Source organism: Mobula hypostoma, chromosome 19 (assembly GCF_963921235.1).
Source record: "Mobula hypostoma chromosome 19, sMobHyp1.1, whole genome shotgun sequence".
Classification (NCBI taxonomy): Eukaryota; Metazoa; Chordata; class Chondrichthyes; order Myliobatiformes; family Myliobatidae; genus Mobula; species Mobula hypostoma.
The window spans coordinates 35,419,455-35,433,318 of record NC_086115.1 but is presented as its reverse complement, the minus strand read 5'-3'; the positions used below and the strand labels follow the sequence as shown (position 1 = coordinate 35,433,318).

The following is a 13,864-nucleotide window of genomic DNA, read 5'->3' as shown; positions in this document are numbered from 1 at the left end:
CCTCTTCTTGTGTGCAAGACACAGACAGACAGACAGACAGACACACACACACACACACACACACACAGTCAGGTGATTATATTAGGTGATTATGTCTTGCAATCTCACCTCACAAGTGCTAGGAAGTTTTAATTTCAAACTGAGAAATTTCTTTATAGTTCCCACTGTGACTCTCGTTGAGCAGCGGATAAATTTCTTCATTAAGCCCTGTTGACAACAGACAGGAAGTAAGAAAAGAAATAGTTAAGACCAGCAAATTGCAACTGCAGTCCAGATTCCAGTTAATTACATACACTGAAGTCAAGTTCGAAATATTCCATCATATGGCAGCAAGAAATATTCAAGCTGATTATGCTTTTATTTTAAGTTATTCACAAGAAGAACATTTTGTTTTGATTGTGAGTGGTCTCAGATTACCTAATTAAATTATCCACTTGGGTAACAATGTTATATCTTGTTGTGGCTTAGTTCTGTTGGATAGAAATATCATGGGAACTGATGTTAATGGATAATATGAGAAGAATGAAATCTATGCAAAAACTGCTGAAGTTCTCCCTTGGTCACTGACTGCATTTGTGGATCAAACATTATTGTATCAGCAGCATAATCCGACAGCAACATTTTGAAGTCAAAGCAAACACTCAAAATGAGTTAATTAAGCTTTATTAAAGCTCTTAGAACAAAAAAAAATGCATGCTCTTAAACTAATATTTTTGTTTATTCAAAATCTCCATGAATGGGAGGGGTATGAAGAGCTATGGTCCAGATGCAGATCGATGAGATGAAGCAGCTTAAATGGTTCAGTATGGACTAGATGGACCAAAGGGCCTGATTTTGTGCTGTATGATTCAATGACTATCTGGTAAAACATGCTTACATGTAAATAGCCATTAGTTAGAGTGTAAACTCTGACAACAACTCTTGTACATACATGAATGGATCCCTGTGCTTACCTGCAATATTTCAGAATCAAGCTTAAAGCTCTGGGATATGAAAACACTTCTCTTTTTACAAGGAATGGAGGAAAATAGTGTAGGAGGGTGGAGCTTAGGATGATGGTGCCGTACGGCAACTCCTCTGCTTGCATCTTTGGAAACGGCTCTATTTCCATCTTTAATATCTCTAATTTTCACACTCAGGGTTCTTGTGAAGACCCTGACCTGGAGTTACACACTGACTTCGGTTCTTTGTGGGAATGGGACCTGCTCTCAGGGCTTCATGACCGGCTGCTTTTCGATATGCTAAGGACACAGCCTGAAAGATTAGCATGCCGGATTTTCGTGGCTCTGGAGCCGGGTGGATTCGAGGTCGGTGCCACCGCAGAAAACTGGTGTGTCGTGGGAGTACACAGAAGATCAAAAGTAGCGAGCTGGCTGTGTGCCCAGAGACCCAAGATCTTTGGGCACAGGACTCGGAAAAAGCGACACAACAGACTTTTAACACCATAAATTGGCGAGTTATTCTGTTATGTCTCCCCTCTCACTGTGAAATGGGAACACCTCTTTTTCCCTTATTAGGGAAAGAGACAGCCTGTGGTATGTCAAATTACCAGGTGAACACGTTGTCTTTGGGGTACTGCAAGTCTGTGTCTCTATTGATGCTTTGCTGCACGCTTGAGTGCACGGTGGAGTGCACTGATGCTTTTATGCTGGTGGGGGAGGGGGGTTGTCACTTTGCTGCTGCTTATACATGGGAGGGGGGAGCTGGGGGGGACTTTGGTGTTCTGATATTTAACTGTCATTCATTCTTTGGGGTAGTCCTCTGTTTTCGTGGATGTTTGCGAAGAAAAAGAATTTCAGGATGTATATTGTATACATTTCTCTGACATTAAATGTACCTATTGAAAACTACTAAAAATATCAATTACAGCCAGTATTGTCTGGCCAGCTTCTAGACATAAGAGGCTGCTGACACTGGAATCTGGAGCAGCTCACTAAATACTGGAGGAAGTCAGTGGGTCAGGCGGCATCTATGGGTGGTGGTGGGGTGGGGGGAACAGACAGTCAAGATTTTGGGCTGAGAGCATTGAGTTTCTCTGGTGTCTTATATGTTGTTCTATTTCTCAACATTGTTTGTTCTTTTGAACAAGCCCATCCCTCCCTCCTCCCACACTGGTAAATATTATTTTAACTCCCAAGGGAATTAAATTATACTCCATGATGTACAATATTCTGTTTACCTTTACACTAATCCTTTCTTAAATAGTGAAACTGTTACAGTAAATAATGCCATATACTATTTAGTACCTTTACTGTATTATCTCCCGATTGGCCATTGTTGCGGAGGCAGTCTAGGCAAATCGCTATCTGTGGATCACTTCGGTGATAGTCCTGATCGTCTTGATCCTCCTCCTCTTCTACTTTAGCCTTCTTTGCTTTAGGGCCGTCGTTATCTTTTTAGAAACATTGACAATTATTTTGCAAGATATACAGAACAGTGCGAGAACTTTTGTACCAGTACAAGCCAGAAAAACTCTACTGAGAGCTAAATATTTTATCTCCTAAGTTGTTGCTTCTTATCTCCCATGTCAATGTTACCGCTTCAGGTAGATGATTATGCCAAGTTTCCAATTATTTCAAAATTACACAAGTCTTTCCAGAGCTGAGGATTAGAAATCATGGTGATCAGGCTGAATAGATGCTCAGAAGAAAATTACATTAACTACTAGGTGAATTGTTCACTCCTGTCTTTACTCCTATGTCACTATCCTCTAATTTAACTACAAGATAACCACAATTTCAGCTTTGACACCAAAGGTTAACTAACACATAATTTTCCCTGAAAAATAAAAATACATTATTATTAATTTTTTTTTGTTTTCAACTTATTAAAACACCCAACATCAGCTCCTAATCTGAATAGGCAGCTGATATTGGACAGAAGTAATGGAAATAATCCATCTATAGTATTTCTATGAAGCAAAGTGAACTGAGTATAAAATAGATTTTCCCTGTAATTCCCCCAGAAGATTTAGCATTGCACTATTGAATTCTGAATGTAAGCAAATAAATTCCCACTGCAAACAAATTGTCAGGTCTAAGCAATGAACATGCTGCTGAAAGAAATCAGTTGTCATCTCTGGTTTGAGATTATTGTTTGATTAGCTCAATAATAATAAAGTAACAGTTGAATTTGGACAAAGGAGGAAAGAAAGTGAATGCAAACAAACAGATTTCTCGAAAAAGAAACAAAAATATTGGAAGAAACCAATCCAGGTTAACTGCTCTGTCATTTTTCCTTACCAACAGAAAAAACTGCTGAATGGTTATGCACTTGACCAAAGAATACTGAATGACTTGCGAACTTACAATGATGAGTAAGCTAAAGAAAATGAAGGGTCAGGATGAAGTGGGAAAGGTGATCCCAAAATATTGCAGTAAACACACCAAACTTTAAGATTTCCTTAGGTGACTTGTCATCAGTACCAATGCAAGGTCTCTGTAATACCACCACATCTATAGGTCAATTCCTTATATTAAAGAGAAAGCAAGTGTTCTGTTTTAATTTACCTTCTCCATTCTCTTGTGGTTTATTCTTTTTCCAGAATTCCTCTTCTTGCTGTTTTTCCACTGGCCAAAAGAACATACGTATTTTCTAAGATTATCAAAGTACTTTCTAATTTACATAGAAAGCAATTATAAAAACCATAGGAGTTGCATTTCCTTTCACCATACACAAAGCACTTCAAATGGAAATCTGATTTCATCTAAGTTACTAGAAAAAGACTCAAAGGTATATGTTTCAGCTTTTAATGAGTTGTTTACCTTTTAGAACAAACAGCTTCGTTCTACTCAATCCAAATCCGTCTGCATTAACAAAAAATAAAACATGCAGGAGCCACCTGCCATAATACTGCTCCTTCCACATCACAAGCACTGCGATTGTCATGGATATGGCATATACAAACTATTTTGTTGCTTTGTTTTGGGATAGGCAAAACTTGATTAAGCAGCACACAAAGATCACACAGAGAATTTTACACACCAAAGCACAGAGGTGTTGTGCTACTGACTTACAATGATGAATCTTTTGGAGTAAGATCAGATGACAAACAGTCACCTCTCCCTCATTACCAGTCGGAATTTCAACATTAACAAGCAGACTGTACCTAAGACAATCTGATGCTTAATTGGTAAGCAATCAGCTATTTATTCTATTTACTCAGCTGGTATTATTGTATCTTCCGTACCTTGTGGTTAGATACTCTCTACAAATCCTATAAGGCTTCAAATTTTGCTTATTGAGGTCCAGCTCCTAGAAACTCAGTAATTACTTTTACAAACTATCAAAATATATAATTCAGAATGGAACTGCTTCACCGTCATTTATCTAGATACCATTTTCCTGTCCAAATTTCCATCTTAAAACATGAATATTACTTAGTATAATGACCTAACACATGATGAACTAGTTCCCTTTTTCATTTATATCTTTGAAAAGACAATTACAAAGATAATCTTCTGAACATAACATTTGTAGAGATTTTATTTAATTTCTCATTTCTTTAAGGGCTGTAGAGTTTGCAGATAATGGAACTGTGAAAACATGTTTAATCCATTGAGATTTGTACAGGGTGACAAGAACTGAATGAAAGAATGAGCTACTTTTGTTACACACGCTTAAATCTGTCATTCCTACCTTGTTGAAAGAAATGGAGCCTATTTTCCTTTCCATACCAAGTACCAGATGGCACTAGTAACAAATTCAAATTTCGTGCTGTCAAATTGTGCAAAGTACTCTTCAGTGATGCCAAATAAGGACTTAAAAAACATTGTGAACAATGTTTTTAGTCCATCAATTATTAGAAATACACTATCCCAGAAGCACTCAGTGTGACAAAGATCTGTGTCAGCTTTCCATTTTACTTGGTTAGCTGTTAAATTACTTTCCAGTTAACAAAAAAGGAGCATATCCCCCCTTAGTTCCTACTACAAAAAATCGACAAAATATTTATATAAAATAAGTTCAACCATGGACTAAAAACCCAGGATATAATCTCTTAATGCTATTACAATTGCACGGTTTGCTGTCCATTGATCCTGTTTATAGTTACTGTTCTATAGATTTGCTAAGTATGCTCGCAGAAAAAAAATCTCAGGGTTGTATGTGGTGTCAGGTATGTACTCTGATAATACATTTTACTTTGACTTTAATTTGATTTTTAGAGAAAAGAAATATCATTAATCAAAATTCAAACCGTACACAGTAACAAAACATAATTCAATTCAATATACCAGTTTAGCCAAAATGCTTCAATAACAATAGATTTTAAATGGTATGCGTATGAATATTCATTTTTATTGACAAAAGAAATTGCCAGAACGTGTTCGATAGCTGGCTGCAGTCCACCTCGGAGGGTTAGGCATGCAGTGGTGAGGTGTGGGTTTGCTACTCTGCAGAAAAGTTTCAAGAAATCAACAACTCAGACAAAATCCAATGCATTTCTTATAAGTCAATCTAATGTCATATTTACAAACGCTGACAATAGATGGCTGCTTAACCAGGTGATGAACAAAGTATTCAAATGCAAGTGAAACCAACTAATACATAGGAAATTCTTGAGAAAAACTTTGGAAAATTTGATTTATTTAACATAGATTAATAAGCTAAGCTATTCACAGTGGGACAAACATACATGGTCTTGCCAGTATACTTCAAAAGGCTATTCTCACAGCTATCTGGACTATTCCTCTTCTCACCCTGTCTCTTGCAAAAACGCCATCCCCTTCTCGCAATTCCTCCGTCTCCGCCGCATCTGCTCTCAGGATGAGGCTTTTCATTCTAGGACGAGGGAGATGTCTTCCTTTTTTAAAGAAAGGGGCTTCCCTTCCTCCACTATCAACTCTGCTCTTAAACGCATCTCCCCCATTTCACCTACATCTGCTCTCACTCCATCCTCCAGCCACCCCACTAGGAATAGGGTTCCCCTGGTCCTCACCTACCACCCCACCAGCCTCCGGGTCCAACATATTATTCTCCGTAACTTTCGCCACCTCCAACGGGATCCCACCACTAGGCACATCTTTCCCTCCCACTCTCTCTCTGCATTCCACAGGGATCGCTCCCTACGTGACTCCCTTGTCCATTCGTCCCCCCCATCCCTCCCCACTGATCTCCCTCCTGGCACTTATCCGTGTAAGCGGAACAAGTGCTACACATGCCCTTACACTTCCTCCCTTACCACCATTCCGGGCCCCAAACAGTCCTTCCAGGTGAAGCAACACTTCACCTGTGAGTTGGCTGGGGTGATATACTGCATCTGGTGATCCCGATGTGGCCTTTTATATATTGGCGAGACCTTACGCAGACTGGGAGACCGCTTTGCTGAACACCTGTGCTCTGTCCGCCAGAGAAAGCAGGATCTCCCAGTGGCCACACATTTTAATTCCACATCCCATTCCCATTCTGACATGTCTATCCACGGCCTCCTCTACTGTAAAGATGACGCCACACTTAGGTTGGAGGTACCATACCTTATATTCCATCTGGGTAGCCTCCAACCTGATGGCATGAACATCGACTTCTCTAACTTCCACTAATGCCCCACCTCCCCCTCGTACCCCATCTGTTACTTATTTTTATACACACATTCTTTCTCTCACTCTCCTTTTTCTCCCTCTGTCCCTCTGAATATACCTCTTGCCCATCCTCTGGGTCCCCCCCCCCCGTGTCTTTCTTCCCGGACCTCCTGTCCCATGATCCTCTCGTATCCCTTTTGCCTATCACCTGTCCAGCTCTCGGCTCTATCCCTCCCCCTCCTGCCTTCTCCTATCATTTTGGATCTCCCCCTCCAACTTTCAAATCCCTTACTCACTCTTCCTTCAGTTAATCCTGACGAAGGGTCTCGGCCTGAAACGTCGACTGCACCTCTTCCTAGAGATGCTGCCTGGCCTGCTGCATTCACCAGCAACTTTGATGTGTGTTACTTCAAAAGGCTGTTGGTAGTGATCATAACTACCAACACTGATAATGTATGTAACGAATCTACAGTGCCTATAAAGTGTATTCACACCCCCCCCAGAAGATTTCATGTTTTACTGTTTTACAACATTGAATCACAATGGATTTAATTTGTTTTTTTGACACTGATCGACAGAAAAGGACTCTTCCATATCAAAGTGAAAACAGATCTCTATAAATGATCTAAAATAATTACAAATATAAAACACAAAATAATTAATTGTATAAGTATTCACCACCTTTAATATGACACACCGAATCATCACTAGTGCAGCCAACTGGTTTCAGAAGTCACATAATTAATTAAATGGAGACCTGTGTGCAATCAATTGGTTGTAGTATCTGGAAGGCCCAACTGCTGGTGAGTCAGTATCCTGGCAAAAACTACACCATGAAGACAAAAGAACACTCCAAGCAACTCTGTGAAAGGGCTATTGAAAAGCACAGGTCAGGAGATGAATACAAGAAAATTTCGAAGTCATTGAACATCCCTTGGAGTACAGTTATGTCAATCAAGAAGAAATGGAAAGAATATGGCACAGGTGTAAATCTGCCTAGAGCAGCCCGTCCTCAAAAACTGAGTGACAGTGCAAGAAGGGGACTAGAGAGGGAGGCAACCAAAAGACCTCTGACAACCCTGGAGGAGTTACAGGCTTCTGTGGATGAGATAGGAGAGACTGCTCATACAACAACTGTTGCCCGGGTACCTCACCAGTCACAGCTTTATAGGAGAGTGGCAAAGAGAAAGCCACTGTTGAAAAAAATTCACATGAAATCTCAGCTAGAATTTACCAGAAGGCATGTGAGAAACTCCGAAGTCAGCTGGAAAAAGGTTCTATGGTCTGATTAAATGAAAATTGAGCTTTTTGGCCATCAGACTAAACACTGCATCATCAAAAACACACCATCACTACCATGACGCATGGTGATAGCTGCATCATGCTGTGGGGATGCTTCACTGCAGCAGGCCCTGGAAGGCTTGAAATGGTAAGGGGTAAAATGAATCCAGAAAAATACAGGGAACCCCTGGAGGAAAACCTGATGCAGTCTGCCAGATAACTGTGACTTGGGAAAAGATTTGTTTTCCAGCAAGACAATGATCCCAAGCATAAAGCCAAAGCTACACAGGAATGGCTTAAAAACAACAAAGTTAATGTTCTGGAGTGGTCAAGTCAGATTCCAGACATTAATCCAATTCAGAATTTGTGGCTGGACTTGAAAAGAGCTGTTCATTTACAATCCCCATGCAATCTGACAGAGCTTGAGCATTTTATAAAGAAGGATGGGGAAAAATTGCAGTGTCCAGATGTGCAACGCTTATTGAGACCTATCCACACAGACTCAAGGCTGTAATTGTTACTAAAGGTGCATCTACTAAATACTGACTTGAAGGGGGTGAATACTTATGCAATCAATTACTTTGTATTTTATATTTTAATTAATTTAGATCACTTTATAGAGACTGTTTTCACTTTGACACGAAAGAGTCTTTTTCTGTTGATCAGTGTCAAAAAAAGAAAATTAAGTCGACTGCGATTCAATGTTGCAAAACGATAAAATATGAAAACTTCCGGGGGGGGGGGAAAGGGTGAATACTTTTTATAGGCACTGTAACAAGGGTGTAAAATAAAATTTTCTAAACTATATCCATTTCTAAGTCATCAAAAAAGTACAACTGACTATTGTTTTAATAGGATTGAGTGTATTAAACATTTAGCTGAAAAAGAATATAATAAGTCTGTTTACTTACTTTCTTTCAGCCCAGGCACCAGCTTAAATATAATTTCTTCTAATGTGTTGTCCAACCTGGGAAACAGATTCAGAAAGGGTCACAACTGGTTCAAGGAACAGTCTTACTACTAATGATTCTAAAGTTAATATTCAGTTTTCACACATTTTAATTCAGTTGAAATCAAATTCTTTGATTTCCCTCTTCTGGTCTGCACACAAATGGTTCCAGCACACATAATTCTATTGCTGCACTTCATGCCCCTTCCCTGTTTGCTAGGCATGGAAAACTTCACCTGGAAGCATACCAATTTTTAGACAAAGGAGAAGCAGAAGTTCTTCCTCCTATAGACTTCCATGACCTCATGTTATTTTCCTACCACATCTGCATTCATATGTTTGCTTGCTTTAAACGTTTGCACAATTTGCTTTTCTCTCTCTCTGTCTCTTTCTCACTCTCTCCCCCCCTCCCCCCCCCACATTGGCTGTTTGTAGGATTTTTTTTAATGGTTTCTTTTGGCTTGCTTGTTTTGTGGCTGCCTGTAAGGAGACGAACCTCAAGACTGTATAACGTATAGAAACTTTGATAATAAATGTCCTTTGAACTTTGATGTGCTTCCGAGTGATCGTTACCCACACATCACTCAGAATGCTGTGTTCAGTTCTGTCCCCCCCCCCCACCCCGACACTGTGTATTATAATGAGGCTTTGGAATAGAGCCCCAGGGATGTAACACAGAATGCCGTAGGGACATGAATCAAATGTCTTCATTCTGCTCTGAATATTTCCATGATTCTCTGATACCGACTCACACTACAGAACTACCTGCACACAAGGAAGATGTCTAACAAATAATGAATTAAAGACCATGCACAGAATTGATCGACCATGCACAGAATTGATCTCTGGTACTATCTTAATGGAATGTAAGGACTGGAGCGAAGTTCCTAGCCTTTTCCACTTTCTACAGTGGAAGGAGGCATGGGTGCAGCTCCAGTGCTGAACAAGGCTTGCACTCTGTATATGAACAAAAGAAGTCCAACTCTGAAAGTTTACTCTATTTGGTGAGATCACGTCTAAAACGAACATGCAGAAAAGTTGTGATATTTAGAGTGCTCTTGATATTCTTTCAGAAATCCTGTCAACATGCTCTTGGTGAGTCTGCTGTAATGGGCAACGCTCATGGTTATGGAGGGGATAACTAGGATGGAGCATAAGGTGCTGTTCAAGCAGCCTCCTGCATTTTTTTTTTTAGAAACACACAATCACGCTGGTACAAGCTATGGCTTCAAACTCCTGACTTGTTCATTGTTGATACAGGAAAGGTTTACTGAATCCCGATGCAAGTCACTCATGCAGAATACTCAGTCTCTGACCTGTTCTAATAGCCAAAGTATTTATGTCTCGGGTTCATTTTATGACCGTTTATGGCTATGGGACATTTGCTGACAGAAATTATTTCAGCACATTCTCTGGGAAGCTCTGGGGAGTCTGGAGGTGGTTCATATGGCAAATATCTACCTGTTCTTGTAACCACAATGTTTATGTGGCTGGACCAATGATGACCCACATGATTTCAGTGTGTGATTCAGCAATGGTACTGTGATTGAACATCAAGAATAATTATTCAGACTTTCCCTTGCTTACGTTCACTGAGTGGCATAGAGGCAGAAACATAGAGTTTGTACAGCATGGAAACAGGCAACAACATGATTCTTCCATTTGCCAGTATTTGGCCCATGACCTCCTAAACCTTTCCAATCTATGTATCTATCCAACTGCCTTTCAAAATCTCTTACTGTACATACCCCACCAATTCCTCTGACAGCTAATTCCACCACTTCTGTAAAACAAAACTGACGCTCAAGTTCACATTAAATCTTTCCCCTTTCACTTTAAACTTATGCCCTCTAGATCTTGATTACCCAGCTCTGGGGGAAAGACTGCATTCACTCCATCTATGCCCTCGTGATTTTACACACCTCCACAAGATCACCTCTCAGTCTCCTACAGTCTAGGGAACAAAGAGCTATCCCGTCCACCCTCTCCCTATAACTCAGTTCCTCAAGTTGTTCCTTCTGCACTATTTTCAGTTTAATAAAATTTTCCTATAGCAGGGTGACCAAAACTGAAGACAATACTCAACACTGCACTGGACAACCGCACCTTGAATTCCCAACATTTACACTCACTGCCCTGACAGAATAAGGCCCTCATGCCAAAAGCCTCCTTCACCACTCTGTCTACCTGTAACTCTACTTACAGTACTCCAAGGTCCCCATGCTCGACAACGCTCCCAGTGCCCTGCCACTCATTGCAAAATTTCTACCTGGATTTGACATTCCAAAACGCAACACCTTGTACTAATTCAAATTAAACTCCATTTGACATCCCTCATCCCACTTATTTGGCTGATCAAGGTCCCCCATAATTTTTGATAACCTTCTTCATTGTCCAGTATACCACCTATTTTAGTGTTATCTGCAAACTTACTATACATTCCTTATTCATTCTTATCCAAATTCTTAATTATTTATTATTCATTGTTTGAGATACAGAATAGGACTTCCGGCCCTTTGAGCCACGCCACCCAGCAACCCCCAATTTAACCCTAGCCTAATCAAGAGACAACTTACAGTGACCAAGTAACCTACCAACTGGTACATCTTTAGAATGTAGGAGGAAACCGGAACACCCAGAGGAAACACACACATTCCATGGGGAGGACATACAGATTCCTTACAGGTGATATCAGATTCAACTCTGAACTCTTACGCCCCGAGCTGTAATAGCATTGCGCTAACTGCTACACTAGCATGGCACCCAACTGTTAATATAGATGACCAAAAGCACCACCACTGAGGTACGCCACTAGTCAAAGGCCTCCAATTTAAGGGAAAAAACCTCACTCATGGCTATCGTGGCTTGTAGAGAGATATGTATTAGTTGGAAAAATGAGTTGACAAATGGCGGATGGAATTTAATACAGACAAGTGAGAGAGTTTGCACTTCAGTAGGACAAACTAGGGTAGGTCTTACACAGTGAATGGCAGGCCACTGAAGAATGTGGTAGTACAAGCGGATCTGGGAATTCCGGTCCATAATTTAAAGTGGTGTCATAAGTAGACAGGGTCATAAAGGAAGCTTCTGGCAAATTGGCCTTCATAAATCAAAGTATTGAGTACAGGAGTAGCGATATTATGTTGATGTTCCATAAGACGTTGGCGATGCCTAATTTGGAGTAATTTGTGTAGTTTTGTTCACCTCCCTATATAAAAAAATGCAAACAAGGTTGAAAGAGTACAAAGAAAATTTACTTGGATGTTGCTGGGTCTGCAGGACCTGAGTTATAAGGAAAGATTGAATAGGTTAGGACTGTATTCTTTACAACATTGATGATTGAGAGGAAATTGATAGAGGTATACAAAATTATCAGAGGTATAGATAGGGTTAATGCAAGCAGGCTTTTCCCATGGAGGTTGGGTGGGGCTACAACCAGAAGTCATGGGTTAAGGGTGAAAGGTGAGAAGATTCAGTGAACAGGAGAGAAAACTTCTTCACTCAGAGGGTCATCACAGTGTGGAATGAGCTGCCAGCAGAAGTGGTTCATGTGAGCTCAAATTCAACGTTTGAGAGAAGTTTGGTACATTGATAGTAGGAGTATGGAGGACTGTGGTCCAGGTACAGGTCGATAGGAGTAGGCAGTTTAAATGGTTTCAGCATGGACTATGAGCTGAAGGGCCTGTTTCTGTGCTGTGCTTTCCTCAGTGGTGGATTCCAGTGTTGTAATCATATTATAACATCTTAGCTAAAGCCACAATTAGTTCTGGATTACAGGTCTTCTGTGCTAAGATCTGGTCCCTTGCACTCCTCTTTATACAGTGTTTTCAGCCATTTATTGGGATCATCTGCAGCGAATCTAATTGCTAGAGACTGATGGAGGGGATCTGAGGAGAATGCTGAGATGCATCACCTGTGCAGCACGACTGGCTGAACATGGTTACAGATACTTGTCAGCCTTTCTTTAGCACTCATATCCTGAGCCACAGCAATCCCAACTCTTATCATTAGAAATAGTTATTCATTGGTATTTTCCTTTTGAAAGAGACCAACGTCAAGTAAACCACCCAGAAGATAAACATTACAAGTACAATTTTAAAGTAATTAAATAAAGGAAATTTATCCTGACCATAGTAATAAAATTGTAAATCTCAAATAAAGGCCTCTGCAGTTCACAGAGCTAAAATTCTTGGCATTGCACTCTTAATAGGAAATCTGCTGAAGTATATTACAGGTTTATATTAGCTGTGATTCAAAATCAATAGATAAACAGAAAACAGATGGTGGCACATTAATCCAACTATTTATTTATACAAAAAAATGTTTGAATCTAATAAGTTGCATTTTAGTATCACAGCTGTAAAGCTTGACTAACACTTGCAAATGTCCAGCTCAATTTGCGTGCTTAGAGCAAAAAGGCATAAAGCAAACCAGTAAATAACAAAAAATGGCTCTCGTCCATGGATGCTACTGCCAGGAAGAAACTACTATCCATAAAACCATAAGATATAGGAGCAGAATTAGGCCATTCAGACCATCAAGTCTGCTCTGCCTTCAGCTACCCTTGCTCAAGACAAGCTGGTTACTAAATAGCCTTTCTAGCCAACCATCATAACCGACCCTCAGATTGAGAAAGCCATATATAAAGGCTTGAAAGCTTAACTGCTACAATAAAATAAATCCATCAGTACTGCTTGAGCTAGTAGCAACTATCTTTTGTGATGCATACAAAGATTATACCAAAATAGTAATGGGATGTTTAGAGTCACAGAGTCATGTAGACCATACTAATAATATACTGGATTTTTCAAGTTCAGGATAAAGAAGAGCACGAACACAGTGCAAGGAAAGCAGTATCTATCACCAGCTACCCCCATCATCCAGGCCCTTCTCTCTTCTCACTGCTGCCATTGAGAAGGAGGTATAGGAGCCTTAGGCCTCACGCCACCCGGTTCAGGACCAGTATTATACTTCAACCATCAGACTCCTGAACCAGTGAGGATAACTTTACTTACCGCAACACCAAACTGGCTCCATAACCTACAGACTCACTTTCAAGGACTCTACAACTCATGTTCTCAGTACTCATTATTCATTAGCACAATTTAGCTCCATT

The 13,864-nt window shown here is 40.1% G+C and overlaps 1 protein-coding gene across 5 annotated transcripts in view; it reads right to left on the bottom strand.

Annotated features, from left to right (window-relative positions):
- The window catches only part of pcgf5b (polycomb group ring finger 5b), a 160,377-nt gene that overhangs the window by 31,664 nt on the left and 114,849 nt on the right, over positions 1 to 13,864 (bottom strand). For all 5 annotated transcript variants that reach the window (XM_063071671.1, XM_063071672.1, XM_063071670.1 and 2 more), the window contains 4 exons: positions 8,711 to 8,766; positions 3,510 to 3,569; positions 2,247 to 2,392; positions 109 to 207 (listed from right to left, as the gene is read on the bottom strand). In XM_063071671.1, coding sequence (XP_062927741.1) covers positions 109 to 207; positions 2,247 to 2,392; positions 3,510 to 3,569; positions 8,711 to 8,766 — 361 coding nt within the window. The remainder of the gene's footprint in view (positions 1 to 108; positions 208 to 2,246; positions 2,393 to 3,509; positions 3,570 to 8,710; positions 8,767 to 13,864) is intronic.